Source organism: Prionailurus bengalensis, chromosome B4 (genome assembly GCF_016509475.1).
Source record: "Prionailurus bengalensis isolate Pbe53 chromosome B4, Fcat_Pben_1.1_paternal_pri, whole genome shotgun sequence".
NCBI classification, from domain to species: Eukaryota; Metazoa; Chordata; class Mammalia; order Carnivora; family Felidae; genus Prionailurus; species Prionailurus bengalensis.
In genome coordinates, this window is record NC_057358.1 from 64,867,384 (window position 1) to 64,888,588 (window position 21,205).

General features: G+C 38.6%; 1 protein-coding gene across 1 annotated transcript in view; it reads right to left on the minus strand.

Annotated features, from left to right (window-relative positions):
- PKP2 (plakophilin 2) overlaps positions 1-21,205 on the minus strand; it is a 95,438-nt gene that overhangs the window by 36,428 nt on the left and 37,805 nt on the right. The window contains exons 5-6 of the mRNA XM_043563130.1: positions 13,610-13,817; positions 3,435-3,612 (exon numbers count right to left, since the gene is read on the minus strand). Of these exons, the coding sequence (XP_043419065.1) occupies positions 3,435-3,612; positions 13,610-13,817 (386 nt within the window). The remainder of the gene's footprint in view (positions 1-3,434; positions 3,613-13,609; positions 13,818-21,205) is intronic.

Here is a 21,205-nt window from a genome sequence, read left to right on the forward strand (position 1 = left end):
CATTTTGAGTTGAAAAAGTCTGGATACATCTGCCACTTTAAGAACTCTAATGTACACAGCCAGGCAAGGGGAGCTACAGAGAAATTTTGAGATGCAAAGTGTTTTTAATTTTTTGAGTGTTTATTTTTATTTATTTTGAGAGAGAGAGAGGGAGGGAGGGGGGAGAATGTTAGCAAGGCAGGGGCAGAGAGAGAGAGAGAGAGAGAGAGAGAGAGAGAGAGAATGAATCCCAAGCAGGCTCCATGGTCAGTGCAGAGCCCGATGTGGGGGCTCGAGCCCACAAACTGTGAGATCATAACCTGAGCCAAAATCAAGACTCGGATGCTTAGCCGACTGGGCCACACAGCTGTTTCCAAAATGTTTTTATTTTTATTTACTTTATTTCTCCCCCAAAATGTTTTGAAGTAGAACAAAATGTGTTATTAGATCAAAAGAAGGACAGATTCAAAGAGATCATATAGGCACCTCTTCTGCTGTTCAAGAATTTAGTCCTTAGTCCTTAGAGAATTTCTGACTATTGAAATAATCGACCAAGGCCTAGTTCATTTGGCACCTCTTCTATAGTGTCTTTCAGATCCCAGTCAGCTGGCATGAATTGTCCTTTGTTCTGCATTCCTGCAGCACCTCACTTGTACTTCTGATACCATGGCATCAGAATCACCAGGAGGGCTTGTCAAAACGAGATTGCTGGGCCCCACCCTGAGAATTTCTGATTCATAAGGTCTGGGTGGGACCCAGGTGATGCAGATGCTAATGCTCCAGGGGCCCACTGCTCTAATAAATACATTTCACTGTAGCTGTGTTGTAGTGCTTTTACTCATCTGCATTCCCTACTACGTTAAAAATCCCCAAAAGATTTTATTATTCATCTTTGTAAAATTCTTAGTAGCTAACATAATTCTTACACAAAACTGGTATTTGATATGCATTACTGTGTGATTAACTTTGGAGATTAAACATTTTACCATGATAAATTCTCTCAGTTACCATCTAGATTCCCTCAAAAATGAACTGTAACTAGAGAAAATAACAAAAGGCAGAATATGTCCTGACCTCTCATGGGCTGTCTAATTTTGATTACATCTTCTGATTTCTTTTAATCCTTGCCCATAAAGAACAATGATTATTTTCAAATACAAGAAAGCTTGAGATGCATGATTTTAAAGAAGTTAAAACTAGCATTTTTCTTTCTCCTGCATGTGTTTCTATTTTCTCTTGATTTAGCTGGCATCTGACAGCCCAAAGGAGAAAACAACTCAAGCATTTTTTCATCCCACTATTTAGAAATGCGGCTCAAACTAACTTCTTTAGTAGCTGTTCTTATGGTAAAACATTCTGTTCCTTTAGGCTTTGTTGCCTTACAGCTATTTAAAAACACCTAGGAATAAATTTGACCAACTAGGTAAAAGACCTGTATACTAACAATGATAAGACATTGATAAAAACAAACTGAAGACACAAATAAATGAAAAGATATACCATACTCAGGAATTGGCAGAATTAACATTGTTAAAATGTCCATTCTACCCAAGGTGATCTACAAATTCAATGCAATTCCTAGCAAATTTTCAATGGCATTTTTCACAGAAATAGAACAAACAATTCTACAAATTGTATGGAATCACATAAGATCCCAAACAGCCAAAGAAATCTTGAGAAGGAAGAACAAAGCTGGAGGCATCACACTCCCTGATTTCAAACTATGTTACAAAGCTGTATTAATCAAAATAGCATGTGGTACTGGCATAAAAACAGACACATAAGTCATTGGAACAGAATAAAGAGTCCAAAAATAAACTTGGGCACATACAGTCAATTCATTTGCAACAAAGAAGTCAAGAATACTTGGGGAAAGTGGTGAAAGGAGAAAGGAAAGAGAAAAGGAAAGATAGATTCAGAAGAACTGAATAGACATTTTTCTAAAGAAGACAGAGATGGCCAATAGGCACATGAAAAAATGCTCGTTACTAATCACCAAGGAAATGCAAATCAAAATGACATGTCACCTCACACCTATTAGAATAGCTATCATCAAAAAGATAAGAAATAACAAGTGTTGGTGAGGATATGGAGAAGAGGCAAACCTTGTGTTATGCCTGTGGAATGTAAGTTGGCACAACCAATACGGAAAACATTATGGAGGTTCCTCAAAAAATTAAACACAGAGCTACCATATGATCTAGCAATTTCACTTCTGAGTATCTACCCAAAGAAAATGAAAACACTAACTTGAAAAGATATATGTGCTCCCATGTTCACTGAAGCATTATTCATAATAGCCAAGAAATGGAAACAATCTATGGAAACAATCTGAGTATTTACTGACAAATGAATGGATAAGAAAATCTGGTATATATACGTGGAATATTATTCAGCAACAATAAAGAATGAAATATCTCCCCTGGCAACATCATGGATGGACTGTGAGAGCCTTATGCTAAGTGAAATAAGTCAGAGAAAGATAAATACTGTATGATCTCACTTACAAATGCAATCTAAAAGAAACAAAACAAAAACAAAAACGAAGCTCATAGGGGCTGGCTCAGTCAGTAGAACATCTTGGGGTTGTAAGTTCAAGCACCATGTTGGGTATAGAGATTACTTTTAAAACAAAACAAAACAAATAAGCTGATACAGAGTACAGATTGGTGGGGTTTCCAGAGGCAGGGGGGGCGGGCAAAGTGGGTGTATGTGGAAAAGTTATAAACTTCCAGTTATAAAATAAGTAAGTCCAAAGAAAACCATAATGGAAATAAATTTTCATATGCCATAAATAAATAAACAAACATATAAATAAGTCAGTCAGTCAGTCCTGGGGATGTAACATACAGCATGGCAACTATAGTTAATAATACAATACTACATATTTGAAAGCTGCTAAGAGAAAAAAATCATAAAAGTTCTCATCACAAGGAAAAAGAATTTTGTGACTATGTATGGTGATGAACATTAGACTTATTCTGGTGACCGTCTGTAAAATATACAAATATCTAATCATTACTTTGTACATCTAAAACAAATACAATTATACTTTAATAAAATATAACAAAAACACTAGGTTTAAATTATTTTTTTAACCACATCATTAAGTTAGATTTTAATGAATTAAAAATAGCATGGAGCCTGCCTTAAACCCTGGGAGATAGGGAAGGCCAGTCTGCATGGAATTCTGGGTGTTCAGGTTAGATCTCTGTTTTATTGGAACTGACATCTTCGCTCTTGTGAACTAATGTGGGTAGCTTCTGGAATCAAACATGCCTAGAAACAACATTCTGTTCTTACTTTACCTCTCTCATTGTCTCTACATTGTGCTTCTTATATTTAGAGTGATCTTTATAATTCTTATAGGACCTCTAGGTAGTGGGGTAGAGTTTTAGAAAATCTGGATGTAGTATATAAGGTGAACAGAGGAAAGATCTATAGAGTGGCATTACCTTAAGCATCCTGTGACGTTGTAAAATATATCAAAATCGAGCAAACCGTTTGCTTTGGGGTAGTCTCCTTCTGGCCAACCAGAGAAGGGGATGATGATATTCTCAGTCAGGATGAGCAAGGCTTCTGTTATCATGAGATTCTTGAGTTTGTCATTAGATGACAAATTCCACAGCAAACCTAGAAAAACAAAGAGTACTATCAAAACAGGGATGGGTCAAATAACTGCTGAAAAGAGGAGTTACAGCCAGCACTCCTAGGGCTGTGGCTAGGTATTTGGGGGGGGGGGGAGTGAGAGAGATAGCCCCTTTCCCAACCAAAAGAATTGGTTTAGAGTTCTTTAGATGGCAATGAAACTGATCCATAATCAGCAGGGGTGGGGTGGGGGGGAATTATGATATAAAATTATGCAGGTTTAAATTAATCAGGAATGATAATGGAAGCTAGAAATCCTTAAACATTTATTGCCATTTCTCTTAAATGATCCTACCGTTAAGCTGACGTACATAATAAATTCTGGTCTCACCAACATGAAGGCCCGAAATGACCCTGCTGCAATAAAGACTTCAATTTTATTGTTATTTATTTAATTTTGTAAAAAAAGATTTTATTTTTTTTTAAAGTTATCCCTACAACCTACGTGGGGCTTGAAATGCACAACCATGAGATCAAGAATTGAATACTCTACCGACAGAGCCAGACAGGTATCTCAAGATTTCAATGTTTTTTGTTGTTGTTGTTTTTTAAATGTTTATTTATTTTTGCAGGAGAGACAGAGCATGAGCAGGGGAGGGGCACAGAGAGAGGGAGACACAGAATCTGAAATGGGCTCAAGGCTCTGAGCCGTCAGCCCAGAGCCTGATGTGGGGCCTGAACTCACAAACCGCAAGATCATGACCTGAGCCAAAGTCAGATGGTTACCCAAATGAGCCACCCAGGTGCCCCAAGACATCAATGTTTTTAATGTTTACTTATTTTGAGAGAGAGAGAGAGAGCAATAGAGCAGGGGAGGGGCAGGGAGAGAGAGAATACCAAGCACGTTCTGCGTGTCAGCGCAGAGCCTGATGCGGGGCTCCAACTCACAAATGACGAGGTCAGGACCCGAGCCAAAATAAAGAGTTGGATGCTTAACAGACTGAGCCACCCAGGTGCCCCAAGACCTCAGTGTTTTTAAAGGGTTATATAAAGGGAATATCTCCCTCTGCCTCCTGCTCCCCACTACCTGAAACTTCCACCTGATATTTGCCTCCCAGTAACAGCATGGATGGCCTACAGAGCCTTTGCTTATACCCATGCCTATCACCAGTAGGCTGATCAACATCGCCAATTAATATTTATTAAATCCTACCCAATGACAGACTTTATGTCCCCTGGAATTTACACTGGCTACCTCATGTATTTCTTATATTATAGTTTGGTAGTGAAGGAGATACAAGAGAGAGTATTTTTAATCTATCTACCAACATGTATGGCCTAAACAATGGTCTAAGGCTGGTACCACATTTACTTATTTAACTTTCCCTTTCCTCTTGAAACTTCTCCCCTTAACCCACCATTAAAGAAAAAGGCCATACAAGCCAACTCAGAAAGAAATTAAGATAATAGAATACTGTACTTTCCAGGGCATTTGTGAGACAGAGCCTGAGGCTGGGTAGTCAGAGAGGATACAAAGTGGCACATCCATTTAGGATTGGTTTTTCTTACAAATTTGGCATTCAAATACTTCTGATTCAGTGGAAGGAGGGCACACCTCCTGCTTGCTATTCCAGTGACTCCCAGCAGGTGTCAAGTTGCATTGCCTTCTTTCATACCTCAGCAAATGACTCTAACTCCCTAGCACCCAGGAAGGCAGAGAGAGGAGGTAGAAAGAGATGGGAATCTTCGTTTTCTTCCCTACTCACTCCGCCATTGCCCAATCAGTAATTCTCACTTTTAAAATGTACTCTTTTGTCTGCATACGAGAGAGAGGAAGCATAGGTATACAGGACAGTCTACCTTATGAAACAAGGAAAGGTGCTTTTGGTTTTTTTGGCTGAATTATGTGGTGATATCATCTCCCCTGATTTAATGACTGAAATAATTGTACAGGTAAAGGTTGGTAATTATTCAACCATAGTTCTATTTGGACCACCATTTAGAACACTCTAGGCCAGATGCAGCCTTTTGACCTTAATCAGTTTTACTTAATCAGTTTCTGAAACAACCATTTCTGAAACCAAACTTCCACTGCAGCCTACACAGAGCTACAGTCAGATGGGGTGACACTGGGTCTAGTGTTTTCTGAGGGCTAGCATTCTGGCTCAGGAGGAGGTCTTTTCCTGGTCAAACTAGACTAGTCAGGAGCAGTAGCAGTGTCCCTGGGCCACAGATTTTGCAACACAATGACTTCATTCCTCCCACTTCATCTTGAGGGGCTCTGGATGGGGGAGTGACAGAATAAAATTCCAACGGTTGTTGAAAACAATTTAGAGGCAGGTCTAAGGTGGAGTTGTGGTTTCTAAGCTACTAAAGAAAGTTAAAAAGAAAAGAGAGAGAGAGGGGAAAAAAAAGCTTCCTGCTTTAAATAAGCAAACAAATTAATAGTCCCTGCCTGCCAGAGGCTTAAAAATGTGAAGCATGATGCCATTTCCTCTTTTAAAAAAGGACCACACAGGGCACTCAAAGGAAAAGTATAACTTACAATAAAAACCAGAAGAGGCTTAATCTGAACAAAGGGAGTGGAATTTTCCTCCAACAGTCAACGTCCTTTATAACTTGGTATCCAGTATTATTTCTATAAAAGTATCTGGTTTGGGAGTTTTAGTACAATTTTTAAATTTTTAATGTAGGGTATTATATAGAAATGTCATGCCTGCCAAATTTTTGTATGGTACAAAGCTAGGAAGGAACTTTTCACTAGAGATTCAGGATTAAACAGTTATACATTCTCCCAACAGGTACATACAACATCAATAAATGACCAATTACAAATTGGGAAAATAACATATGACAATATGAGACAAGGGGTGAATATCCTTAATATATACAGTTCTTAAATATCATTAAAAATTCAATTGCTGGTAGAAAAATTAACCCAAGCTAAAAAATATTAGAATCTAATACACATAGGAATACATTTTCTCTAGTAACTAAACAAATGTAAATTTAATAGCTAGGTATCACTTTTTGTGACTATATGAAGGCAAAACCAGAACTAATGAGTGGAAATTCTAGGGAAGGAGATTCTGGCTCACTGAAAATATAAACTTCTAAGAGAGCTTTGAAGGAAACAGAAAGATCTGCTGTAAGATCCAGCTCTATCGCTAAGACTGCTAAAAATGAGCCCTCCTTTATCAAAATATTGACAAGTGGTTTTATCCCAAAGCTAGAGTGTTAGACTAGACTAGCAGTTTCCAAATAAATCAAGCAGCATATCAGAATGACATATTCTTGGGCCACATTCCAAATTTATTAGCTAGAATCTCAGAATGGATTTTAGTAATTTGTATTTTAAAAATTATTCTTGGGGCCTCTGGCTGGCCCATTAGGTAGAGCACGTAATTCCTGATCTCAGGGTTGTGCACTCGAGCCCCACACTGAGCATAGAGATGACGTGAAAAAAAAAATGATTCCCATTTCTCGCATTGGGTAATGAATGGACTAAAGGACCCTTAATACATATTCATTTCAATGACTAGATTCTAGATGACCCGATATAACATTAGGGTTTAGGTTTTCATTGGTCTCACCTTTAACTTCCAGTCAATTTATTCCTAGTGCCTAAATTTCTATTATTAAGTTCTTTGTTGCAGGTGATAAGCCTGTAATTTTCTATCTCTAAGCTCTCATTCTAGCAAAAAAGAAAGAAATGGATTCTGGTAAGGGATATACTTTGAATAATTAGCAATTATAAAAGAGATAAGAATAACTGCGTTCTCCAGAAATGTATTGCCAACTGTGATTTTTGCAAAAAACAGCTAATTTTAGTAGAAGGATCTTATAAGATATTAAAATCTGTGTTTTATTAATATTGCCTTCTAGGAATAGAAATAGAGTTATTTAACAAACTCTGCATGACAATGAGGTAGCAAAAATTACATATATTATGATTAAATGAATCCCTATTATCAGTACAGAAGGAGAAGAGGAGCAGGAGGAGGAAGACTGGTTCATTTTAATCTTATTTTTCAAAGTGATCACAGACCAGGAGGAATTTTTTTTTTTTTAATAATTTCCCTTGCATGGATATACTTCTTTCACCTAAGTTTTGTAAGCCTTCCCTGAAATATCACACTATTGCAAAGGCCATTTAGTCCAAGTTATATACAAACCCAAGATAACTTGTTGCACATTACAAGTGCAGAATAAAATAATATACAATTATTTTTAAAAGGTGCATAACGAATATCTTATAGCAAAATGTTTTTGCTACTTTATTAAAATATACCAAGCCAATGAAATATTTCCAAAAAACATGCAGAGGTCAATATGCATTTTTAACAAATTTCATTGCCAATCATCCTGACTCTTCCTTATGCAACATGAAAAGAGGCACAAGAATCTCCTGCTTCATTCTTACCAAGTCAGAGTCATACTCACTCCTGCAAATGCTCATTACTCAGTGACCTTGGAGATGAGCCTCTGAGACCAGTATGTACTGTTCTCATTTCAATTAAAGTACACTAACAGGCTCACTTGGTAAGGGAGGGGGAACAATCTCATAGAGGGAACGTCTTTGATCCTTAAGTCTTTTCATCTGAAAAGAGAAGAGCTTCCCTCCTAGGCTGGTACTGAAAATGCCAGGAAGGTCAGTGAGTTGACGTTCTCTCCCAGCAGAACAAAGCGCTGATGCCTTTTTTATGCATATATAGAAATCGGATGGTTAATTTTTTTTTATAGCTTGGCCAGGAAAATCAGGGTCTTATCTGAAAACAAACCTGATCCTTTTATTTCTCTTAATCGAGATACTCCCAGGTCACGAATCTCTTTTTTATATTCAATCAGCCACAGATGTTGAACAACTTAGAGGAGTAGCAAAGTTGTTATTGCAGTAAACACACAGGCATGAAATAAGTGGCATCCTAATATTAAAGGATGCAAAAGTAGTTCAGAGATGCCCCTTCTTTCAAAACCCCACTGGGGGGGATGAAGTATGGAAGGATGGCATCTGAAAATCCTTCAGAGGAAAAGACAGCTATTGAAGGGTGAGGAGGGTTCACCAGGTGGTCAAGGTGTGGAAAAGGATTTTAGTCCAAGACAACAGCAGAGACAAAGATATCAAGACAGAAAAGAGACAAGACAGACCAGCAAATCCTTTAGGATTTCAGAACCTAGGCTGGGAGGGTATGAGAGGAGACATTGCTGCCAGTGGCCACCAGGCTCAGATCATAAAATCTTTGTGTGGCATGCTGCACAGTATAGACTGTATCTTAGAGGTAATGGGGAGCACAATGGGACCATATTTTCGTATCAGCAAGAAATCACTAGGAGCAGAGTAGTGGACAGACTGGGAATGTGCAAAACTGAATCAGTGGGCAGGTGAAAGGCTTCTGCAATAGTAGACCAGAGAGGTGAAGAGGACTTAACCAAGTCAGTGGCAAGTGGAGACAGAGGAAGGGTCAGAGAAGAGTGAAGGAGAGCTCTCTGATCTGAGATCCTAAAAGACAAGTCTTTTCCCAAAGAAGTGTAAAAATGAATCACTCTCTGCCTCCAAAGAGGGAGGTGAGAGCCACTTTCATACAGCAAGACACCCAGATAGAGCTGGGTTGAAATATGGGCTTTGTTCTTTGTTAGCTGCATAATCTTGGGCAATCTACTTAACCCCACCGAGTGTCACACTGATGATATGTAAATTGTCAATAATGCCTTATGGAGATGACTGGAGGGACAAAGATGAAAAATGGGAAGTCCTAGCTTAGTGACTAGCACAAAGAACAGGCTCAATAAAAAGACACCCACAAAATAGACAAGAAAAGATTCATATGTATGGTTATTCGCTTTGTGTTTCTAAGCAAAGATATAAACATGTCTACATTAAGTCAACAATTTATTTCTGAGGCCCAGAAAGCACTTACTTAACTGTTCTATTAATAGAGCTAAAGGAAGTTATTTAGAAGGATTTGTATCAAACATTCAAGTATCGACTCAATTCAATTAGCATATAATGAGCCCCCTCTGGAAGGGATGCTTGGCTTGTACTAGAAATCCTGAGAATTGCACAACAAACCTCCACTGATCAGTTCTGCACATTATGTAAAGATAACTGAATGGTTTCTATGACATTAATACCACAGAATGTTCTCTGACCATAGTTTCCTATTGCCTACAAAAGAAGGGGAAGCATGGTTCAATGGATTACTTCCTCAACACACACCCACACATCCTCCTAAGCTCTCTAGATACAATATACCTTTTTTTTTTTTTTTTAATTTTTTTTTTCAACGTTTATTTATTTTTGGGACAGAGAGAGACAGAGCATGAACGGGGGAGGGGCAGAGAGAGAGGGAGACACAGAATCGGAAACAGGCTCCAGGCTCCGAGCCATCAGCCCAGAGCCTGACGCGGGGCTCGAACTCACGGACCGCGAGATCGCGACCTGACTGAAGTCGGACGCTTAACCGACTGCGCCACCCAGGCGCCCCTAGATACAATATACCTTAACATCAATACTCTATTATCCAACTGCCTCTAAAAATGATCAGCAGCTTCTTTTTGCTTCGCTAATGATGTTCACTTTGCTGGGAATAATTTTCATTCTCCTTCAAAACACCAGTTCAAAATGTATCCTATCCTTATTTTAAAGTCCACAATGAAACATCTCCTTCGGAAAGTTTTTTTTTTTTTTTTTTTTTGACCGTAAAACAGATTATCTGATTCTCTCCTGCGGTTGTCATTACTACAGTTTAATGAAGGAAATGTTAGGTTCCAATTGTGAGGTTTGGTTTTCTTTTTAAGTGCCAACCATCAAGTAACTGTTCGTGTTTTAGTAGAAAGAAAAGAACATCTGCAACCTTTCTAAAATGATTCTCATTGCCTGGTACTTGCAGGCACCCCGTAAATGCTGGCTGAATGAATGAATGAGTGAGATCCCTCTTAATTTCTGTAGGTGTTTTAATATAAGTCATAGTTATGGAAGGAAATTTCTCATGGGGCATGACAGCGTGCTGGCAGAAGGATAGCAAGGTATAACCCTTCCTATAGTTTTATAAAATTAAAATATATCAAGATAGAAAAAAAGTGTGATTACTTTAAGATATAAATGGGCAGAGAAGATAGAATGACATTTTTAAAAACAGAAAAAAAACCTGTTGTATAATAAACTGCTGTATATTCTGCAGAAGTGTAGAATATATTCAACTTATAACAAAATGTATGGAATACTTCCTTCTAAAATAAACAACACTGTCCAGCATTATCATTTAAAAATACTTTTATACGATATATTAAAAAGGGCTTGGGCCTTACTTTTGTCATCTATAAAACCGAGATTTCATCACCTAATAATACCTAAAAATACCTTAAAACCTTTTGGCGATAAATTAAAAATGTATGTATACCACCTAGGCCCCTGAAGATACTTAAGGAAGGTTTCCGCAAGGCAATACCACCAACGGTTGCACTCAGTAATGCTCTTGCACTCGGGAACGTGTGCAGGGAGCATCAGCAGGGAGCTGACGGTGACAGCAAGAGGGCTAAGCTTGAACATCAATGCACCCTCTTCTCCTCTACCATATGCACTATTCATTTAAATAAAACTACGTCTCTCTTCTCCACATTTCAAGGATTACTAAAACTGTAGCTCTAATTCTATCAGATTATTTCATTCTTCTAATCTATTGGGCAGAAAGAAGATATTTATTTGTTCAAATCAAGATTTTGAAATATGAAGTAAAGAACTAGAAAAATGCATCCAGCCACTCTCATCTTTTTTTCTTCTTTTTAGGGTGCAGGGATGAGTGGGCTAGGGAGCTGGTATTTTGGGGGGTCCAGGTAATGGAAGGATTGGGAAATAACATTTCTTGTATTTTGACTAATTTGATTAAACTAATCCTCTACATAAGGACACTATTTGATTCCCTGATTCACTTTCTTTGTATACATCCAGCGAGTGGATTATTCAATAAATAAAACAAATAATTGGGTGTGGTTCTTACTGAGTCTCTTCAGAATGAATGCCTTGTGCACTTGAGGCAATACTGAAACCTTACACGTTCTCAAATCACAAAGTTGGCTGTTAGTAAACTGATGCAGAATTTCCCTGTGGTGAGTACTGTAAAGTTGTAAAAACATGCAAAGTTGCAGAGTTTTTAATTTAAAATATTGAGCAAAAGCCTCAAAATAATTTCCCTTTCAGGAAAAAAAAAATTCTAACTTGACTTTAATCTGGGGTTTAATTCAGAGGGTGACAATGTTCTTTGAAAGCCACCTCTCAGATAATAATGAGCCCATTAGCCATTTGTTCTAGGAAACTTAAGAAAAACAGATGACACCCTATCAAAATAACACCAGCATTCTTCACAGAGCTAGAACAAATAATCCTAAAATTTGTATGGAACCAGAAAAGACCCCAAAAACCAAAACAGAAGGCATCACAATCCCAGACTTCAAGCTATGCTACAAAGCTGTAACCATCAGACAGTATGGTACGGGCACAAGAACAGACACTCAGATCAGTGGAACAGAATAGAGAACCCAGAAATGGACCCACAAACATATGACCAACTAATCTTTGACAAAGCCGGAAAGAATATCCAATGGAATAAAGACAATCTCTTCAGCAAGTGGTGCTGGGAAAACTGGACAGAGACATGCAGAAGAATGAACCTGGACCACTTTCTTACACCACACACAAAAATAAACTCAAAATGGATGAAAGACCTAAATGTAAGACAGGAAGCCATCAAAATCCTCAAGGAGAAAGCAGGCAAAAACCTCTTTGATCTTGGCTGCAGCAACTTCTTACTCAACACGTCTCCGGAGGCAAGGGAAACAAAAGCAAAAATGAACTACTGGGACCTCATCAAAATAAAAAGCTTCTGACAACAAAGGAAACAATCAGCAAAGCTATTAGGCAACCGACAGAATGGGAGAAGATATTTGCAAACAATGTATCAGATAAAGGGTTAGTATCCAAAATCTATAAAGAACTTACCCAACTCAACACTGGAAAAATAAATAGTCCAGTGAAGAAAAGGGCAAAAGACACGAATAGACACTTCTCCAAAGAAGACATCCGGATAGGCAACCAACATGTGAAAAAATGCTCAACATCACTCATCATCAGGGAAATACAAATCAAAACCACAATGAGATACCACCTTACACCTGTCAGAATGGCTAACATTAACAACTCAGGCAACAACAGATGTTGGCAAGGATGCGGAGAAAGAGGATCTCTTTTGCATTGTTGGTGGGAATGCAAGCTGGCACAGTCACTCTGGAAAACAGTATGGAGGTTCCTCAAAAAGCTAAAAACAGAACTACCCTATGACCCATCAATTGCACTACTAGGCATTTATCCATGGGATACAGGTGTGCTGTTTTGAAGGGACACATGCACCCCCATGTTTACAGCAGCACTATCAACAATAGCCAAAGTATGGAAAGAGCCCAAATGTCCATCAATGGATGAATGGATAAAGAAGATGTGGTGTGTGTGTGTGTGTGTGTGTGTGTGTGTGTGTGTGTATATATATATATATATATATATATATATATATATATATATATAATGGAGTATTACTCGGCAATCAAAAAGAATGAAATCTTGCCATTTGCAACTACGTGGATGGAACCAGAGGGTATTATGCTAAGTGAAATGAGTCAGTCAGAGAAAGACAAAAATCCTATGACTTCACTCATATGAGGACTTTAAGAGACAAAACAGATGAACATAAGGGAAGGGAAGCAAAATTAATATAAAACCAGGGAGGGGAACAAAGCATAAGAGAATCATAACTATGGAGAACAAACAGATGGTTACTGGAGGGATTGTGGGAGGGGGGGGTGGGCTAAATGGGTAAGGGGCACTAAGGAATCTACTCCTGAAATCATTGTTGCACTATATGCTAACTAATTTGGATGTAAATTTTAAAAAAGAAAAAAGAAAATTAAAAAAAAAAAAGAAAGAAAAACAGATGACATAACATACCCAGCTGGGTACACTGTTCTGCATCCTTCAATATTCTGTTAGCAGTACCTGTTATTTGCTTTTTAGTCTCCAAGTCTCTAGTTTGCTTCAGCACCTGGAGCAGCCGAGGTACCCCATTGAGTTCAGCGACCTCCAACTTGTTGTCATTGTCTTCAAATACCAAGTTTCGCAGGGCCCCACACACGGCTCGCTGAACATCTTCATTCTGAACTTTTAGAAGCTGCAAAAGCTTGGGGATGCCACGAAGCTGATTAACCTGGGGAAGAAGCAGATGTGTATTTCAGATATTTATTCTGATGTAGCATTAAAGACATTTGTTGTAATATGAATGAAGAGATGAAGTTCACTAATGTCAAGTAGAGTCCCCATCAGACAGTAACTGGGACACAACCTGAGGCTCACTGCATACAATATACACCTGCTATAAGGCAGTACCTGCCTCTCTTGGAGGAGCTAACAATAAATGTGAGAAGACTGAAACCTATGAAAAAATTGAAGGGGGAAGTAAAGTGATAGGTGGGTAAGTAACAGTTAAGTGGACAGAAAAAGTTAAGCTATAAAAGTCTTGAGCATACAGGTCATGTTCTCACGGTTTGTGGGTTCAAGCCTCATGTCGGGCTCTGGGCTGACAGCTCAGAACCTGGAGCCTGTTTGGATTCTGTGTCTCCTTCTCTTTCTCTGTCCCTCCCCCACTCACGCTCTGTCTCACTCTCTCTCTCTCAAAAATAAATAAACGTTAAAAAATTTTTTTTTCTTTTAAGTCTTGAGCATAATGAAGATGAAAAGAGCTGGAATGAGAGGAGTAAGGAGTTTTATAGAAGAACAGCACAATTATATGAACATTTCATTTTTTTTTTCCAGGACAGAACTTTACAGTCAATATAAATGGACAGATCTCACCATCAATGGTAGAAATAAAGATTCATTTACCATGGCACTGGTAGTACCAATGCAAACTAATCCTAAATGCCAGCTATTTTTATGATCAATTGCTTAGGGTATTTAAAAAGCTTCATATAAAAATTATGCAAGCTTCTTAATTTAAGTAAATAACGTAACTTTACACTTTTGATATGTTATTTAAATTTTTTTTAATGTTTTTATTTATTTTTAAGATAGAGACACAGCATGAGCAGGGGAGGGGCAGAGAGAGAGGGAGACGCAGAATCTGAAGCAGTCTCCAGGCTCTGAGCTGTCAGCACAGAGCCTGATGAGGGGCTCGAACTCACAGACTGTGAGATGATGACCTGAGCTGAAGTCAGACGCTTCACCAACTGAGCCACCCAGGCACCCCTTGATATGCTATTTAAAAAATATCTCTCGGGGGGCGCCTGGGTGGTGCAGTCGGTTGGGCGTCCGACTTCAACCAGGTCACGATCTCGCGGTCCGTGAGTTCGAGCCCCACGTTGGGCTCTGGGCTGATGGCTCAGAGCCTGGAGCCTGTTTCCGATTCTGTGTCTCCCTCTCTCTCTGCCCCTCCCCCGTTCATGCTCTGTCTCTCTCTGTCCCAAAAATAAATAAACGTTGAAAAAAAATTAAAAATAAAATAAAATAAAATAAAAAATATCTCTCGGGGCACCTGGGTGGCTCAGTTGGTTAAGTGTCCGACTTTGGCTCGGGTCATGATCTCACAGTTTGTGAGTTCAAGCCCCATGTCAGTCTCTGTGCTGACAGCTTGCTCAGAGCCTGGAGGCTGCTCCAGATTCTGTCTCCCTTTCTCTCTGCCCCTCCCCCATTCACACTCCGTGTCTCTCTCTCTCTCTCTCTCTCTCTCTCTCTCTCTCTCTCTCAAAAATAAACATTAAAAAAATAAAAATTAAAAAATTAAAAAAAATAGAAAATATCTCTCCCATCCAAATATGCAAGAAAGGGCATGCTGTCTATTAGAGAAAGGGTTAGCACTAGGAAAAGAAGAATAAAAATAGATGGTTTAGATTCTGAAATGTATGGCTGTTCAAGAAGAGGTCAAATCATGGCAATATGAGCAATGTGATACGTTAGGCTGCCAATATTATCTAAAGAAGTCAAGACGTGGACGTGGGGTGGCTGAAGCAAAATGTTAAGTTGTAGACTGAGGGCTTTCCTTCTCATGGGCTTCCACTGGCATCTGATACAGAAATTTTAAATTAGTAAGAACTTCTAGTAAAGATGTCAGTCATTCTCACCATCTTAATGCAGAAATTTTTAGGAAACACTTATGGTTGTGAATGGGCAGGAGGTTCCCTTTCAGCTGAAGTTCATCACTTATGAATGATGCCCTAACTGCTTCACAGTTCATGCTCTGGCGCCCAGTAATACCTTTTCATATTTTCTATGTATCATCAAATTTCAGCTTCCCTTTCATAAACAGATAAATGAGATTTAAGACATAATCTTCCAATCTTACATCTTTCTTTGTTAGGACTGGGGAGAAGACTAGCAAGGCAAGAATCAAAGTCAAAGTTTAAAAATAATAACCATAATAATAATAATAATAATAATAATAAAACACAGATAATGACTCTCCCACCCACTTCTACCATTAGAAGGTGTTGGCATAGTGTTAAGAGTTTCATTTATGTTATCTAATTAATAGCTTGTTGAGAACCTTATGAGAGAAGTACTCTTTTGGTCTCTTTGAGGCTTCACTAGTAATAATGAGGAATAATACTTCCACTTACAACTCACTTCAGAGGAGACATGTGCAGAACAGGGCACGACTGGTAAACTGGCCACAGCAATTTTGTTGGGCTACGTCTACAGCCATTCTAATATATTTGCACAAAAATGCTACTGATAAAGATTTCTTAGCTGTCAATTAATTCTGGTGCAGATCATCTACTTGATCACTTCCTCTATTCCCATTACTACACTTCCTTAAGAGCAGAAAGGCACATTTTAAATTGTTTATAATTCACAGGTTTCTCCAATTCCATCAATTTCTATTTCATAGTTAGGTTTTAAGTTGGTTAAATGTACACTCCACAAACTTCATAAATGCCAGCTATACTAAATCTTCACAGTAGCTGTAGAAGCATCAGATGCAGAAAGAAAATCCTGTTTGTCCTGAAGGTATTTTGCGAGCTTTAGAAATATTTTATTGCTTGATTTATAACTCCTAAGTGGCCTTCTTCAAAATATGATGGGATGTGGCTTACCGGTCATATTGCATTTCCAGATGCGATGATAGAATCAGTGAGAAGTGGCGTGTGGAACTGGACTCGGGGGCTTGGACAGCCGGCTTTGCTTACCCTGTCACCTTCACCCCTTGGGCTTTCAGCACTTGCTCCAGCCCAGAAAGAAGGCATTGTGGACACACCATGCTCAGACAAATGTAGAAATCTGCTACAGCTGTAGTCACTGTTGAATTTGACGCCCTAGTGTCTGGCACCTCTCCCAAATTTATAAATAGACTTAGGTTACTTTTATCCATCTTGTTAAGCAGGTTGATACAAAATCAATACCAAATGCATTATTTTTAATGTCTATTTTTGAGAGAAAGACAGAGCACGAGCAGGAGAGAGACAGAGAGAGAGGGAGACACAGAATCTGAAGCAGGCTCCCGGCGCTGAGCTGTCAGCACAGAGCCTGATGCGGGGCTCAAACCCGTGAACTGTGAGATCATAACCTGAGCCGAAGTCAGTGGCTTAACTGAGCCACCCAGGCGCTCCAGATCCTGTACACATCAGAACCAACGCCAAGTGTACTGTCTTTGTCCCTTCACATTCAGGGAAGCAGATGGGATGAGAGAGGTGGCATGTATTTCCCAGTTATACTGAATCCTCAGGGGATTTGTTCTCCCTTTGGGAAAAGGAAAGAAGAAACAGACTAACATGAATATCTCAGAACTTCAAAAGACCTTTCATTTGAGATGGTTTCTAAATATATGGAAGGCCTCTATTCTGATTCTTCTTCTTGTCAACTATAAAATAAATGATGAGGATTCTGGTGGCAAATAAGCAGAAGGAACAAACTGACTCCTTTGGGGCAAGGGCTCCCTTGTGCCCTGGTGCCCTTGCTCTCACTTCCTTCCTGTTGGGAATGCTCCGACCACTCTGCCTCACTTCTGGCAAAGGCCTGCTCATCTTGCATGAGCTGGCTCAAATGTCACCACCTCTGTGAAATGTCACTCCCCTTTTCTCTTTTCCTTCCCATTAGAACTAATCACTCCATGAAAATTGGTATAACCTTTCAGGAAGGCAATCAGCAGTAAGTGTCAAAAACTTCAAAAATATTCTCTTCTAATAACCTTCATTAGGAAAGAATTTGAAATGCACACACATGTAATTGTAAGTACAGTATTTATTTAATTTTTAATAAAATTTATTTATTTTTGAGAGAGAGAGTGAGAGCCTGCACAAATAGGGGAGGGGCAGAACAAGAGAGGGAGGGAGGGAGAGAGGGAGAGAGGGAGAGAGAGAGAGAGGGAGAGAGGGAGAGAGGGAGAGAGGGAGAGGGGGAGAGGGGGAGAGAGAGAGAGAGAGAGAATGAATGAATGAATGAGAATATCTCAGGCAGGCTCTGTGCTGAGTGCGGAGCCTGGCATGGGGCTCGAACCCACGAACCATGAGATCAAGACATGAGCCAAAATCAAGAGTTGGATGCTTAACTAACTGAGCCACCCAAGCACACTGTGACTGTAGTATTTATAAAAGGGAAAAATTTGAAACCATAAATGTCCAACAACAGGGGAAGACTAGTTAATGATTGTCACAATCCACACAGATTGAAGTTTCCATGGGAGAGGCAGAGTAATGTTAGAACTGACAGATATTTTATATTGGTCATTACAGTTCCCTCACCAGTCAAATGGAGATTATCTAAGATTAACAATCTTCATGCTAGGTACATAGTACTCACTCAACACATGGTAGCTAGTGCATCACCATTAATATGCCACCATTAATATGAGGTATGCAAAATATTGCTAATGTTATAAGGAAATGCTTATTGTACAGTGTTACTAGAAAAAATGTATAAAATATCTATGTATTTCCACTCAAACACAGACATAAAGAAGGAAATGAATTTAGGGAGTTTGGGAGAAATGATGGGCATATAAATTATGAAAGTTGCTTGTTATTTTGTATTTTTTTAAACAACAAGCATATATTTGTGCATGCTTCTTAAAATCAAAGCAAAAAAAAAATCCCTACGAGGAAAGCTACATATTCAATTTGTAAAAAGTCAGAGAACAAAACTAAGATGGTAACAATATTGGGGAAGTGTGGGTATGTCTCTTTTTGTCTGTTTCTTAATTTCTCAAATTTTGAGTAATGAATTTGTATGAGTTTTATAAGATTCCGCAAGATAGTTATGGCAGTCAAAACTTCAGTGATGAGATCTGAAGCAGGAATGGAAATAAGGTCAGTTTTAGAAGGGTCTTGCAGATTAAATTTATCCTTCCTCCTAAAGGCAAGTGGGTGCTGAGAGGCGACTGTATCAGTAGTGGGTTAAAAGTGGAGGAAGGGAAATTAACCAGGAAGTGGCTGAGTTAACAGAAAACATGGTGATAGGGATTAGCATAGTGGCGCTGAGTAGGGAGGGAAAGAGGTGAGTAGATTCAAGACACTTTTAGTAGCAGCACTAAAAAGTCTTGAAGACTGCATGAATATGAATAATGTTGAGAGGTAACAATAAAAGAAAAGTTGAAAGTCTGTGTTCAAGTTTTTGTGTCATACCACCTGGGTGAACTACCACTCACACAGGAAATAATATGTTCAGATTGGGGCAGGCATTGTACCATGATCTGAGTGCATTCTCACAACTCTTTCTAGTAGGATTATTATTTCCACTTTATAGGTAGGAATGCCAAGGCTCAGAGACGTTAGTATCCTGCCCAAGGTCACTGAGGTAATTAGGATGCTGGGACTCACACTTCCCTGAGTGACTTCTGAGTGTTAATACTTAAACCACTAAGGGTCCTGCCTTCCAACCCAGCAGGAAGAACAAGTTAGAAGGAGGGTTGGCTAGTAGAGAGGAAAAGCAAAATAAATTAACGTGCCCATTTTTGAAATGCTGATGTTGAGTTCAGTGGGATGTCCAGGAAATAGATGGACACATGGTTTAGAGCCCAAGGGACAGAAGGGGGCAGAGATGCAGGAAGTCATCAGCATCTAAATCATATAGGGATGGAAGTCATAGGAGTGAATGAAGCAGGTCAGGAGATGGTGCTGAGGAAGAAAAGTCCCAGGAAGGCATCTCAGGAACATAAACATTTAAGGGATAGCTTATGATAAATTTTTCACAGAAGAAAGCTGAAGGAGCCAGAGAAATGGAAAAAGAACCAGGAGACTCTGGACCAAAAGAAGAAAGGTTCAAAAAGGAGAAGAGGATCAAGTATGATAAATGGGCTGAGTCCTAATCAAATAAAATAAGGATTAAAAAGTTGCCACTGGTTTTAAAAGTTTATGATTTAGAATTTTGATCTTTATATTCAAATTATAATTACCTTTTTAAAAAAGATTTTATTTCTTTTTTTAAATATAATTTATTGTCAAGTTGGCTCACATACAGTGTATACAGTGTGCTCTTGCTTTTGGGGGTAGATTCCCGTGATTCATCACTTACATACAACATACCAGTGCACATCCCAACAAGTTTGCTCCTCAATGCCCATCACCCATTTTCCCTCTCCCCCTAAGATTTTATTCTTAAATAATCTCCATACCCAACATGGGGCTCAAACTTACAATCCCAAGATCAAGAGTCACATGCCCCAGAGACTGAGCCTGTAATGTCTTTTATACATAAATTCAAATGCTATAGCACTATGCTTAATATTAGCAGGATTTTGTTCATGTTGGGTTATAACTTAATACTTAAATTTTTCTACCACGCATATGTATTTTTAGGTTTCAGTGTGACTTTCATGTTTCATTATTCTCAAAACCAGTGTTTGTCCTAGTTTTAGAAAAAGAGCCAAGAAGGCAAGCACAGCTTTAATCACATATGTAAGCAAAATGATATTTATAATCAAATTAGCAACTTAAGAGATCGTAGAAATCTAGCCCAATTTGAGAAACAAAAGAAAAATTCAAGTAATTCCATATTAGAAAATGAAAGCATGCTTAATAATGCCCAGCTTTTTAAAATGGGTAATAAAAAAAGATTTAAACATTTATCTGAGTTAGTCATAGAAAGGACTAATTTTTAGCCGAATTCTTTTCACCTATATGTATAAAGAGGGTTCATTACTAGTTAAATACATTATTTTTTTAAATCTTGGGGCTCCTGGGTGGCTCAGTCAGTTGAGTGTCCCAACTTTGGCTCAGGTCATGATCTCACAATTAGTTTGTGGGTTCGGGCCCCGCATCAGGCTCTGTGCTGACAGCTCGGAGCCTGGAGCCTGCTTTGGATTCTGTGTCTCCCTCTGTCTCTATTCCTCCCCTGCTCACACTCTGTCTCTGTCTCTCAAAAATAAATAAATGTTAAAAAAAATTTTTTTTAATCCTTACATATTCTTCCCATGGAACAAACATACAGGCAAAGGACAGTGAGAACTACTCAATAATTATGTAGCTTTTAAAACGAGAAATAATCTAGATGTGGGGATCGGTTTTAAAGTAATACCTAAAATACAGATGTCATGAATAGAAATACTGACAAATTGGACTTCAGAAGACTTTTTCAATCCTGCATGATGAAAGATACAATAAGATGCAT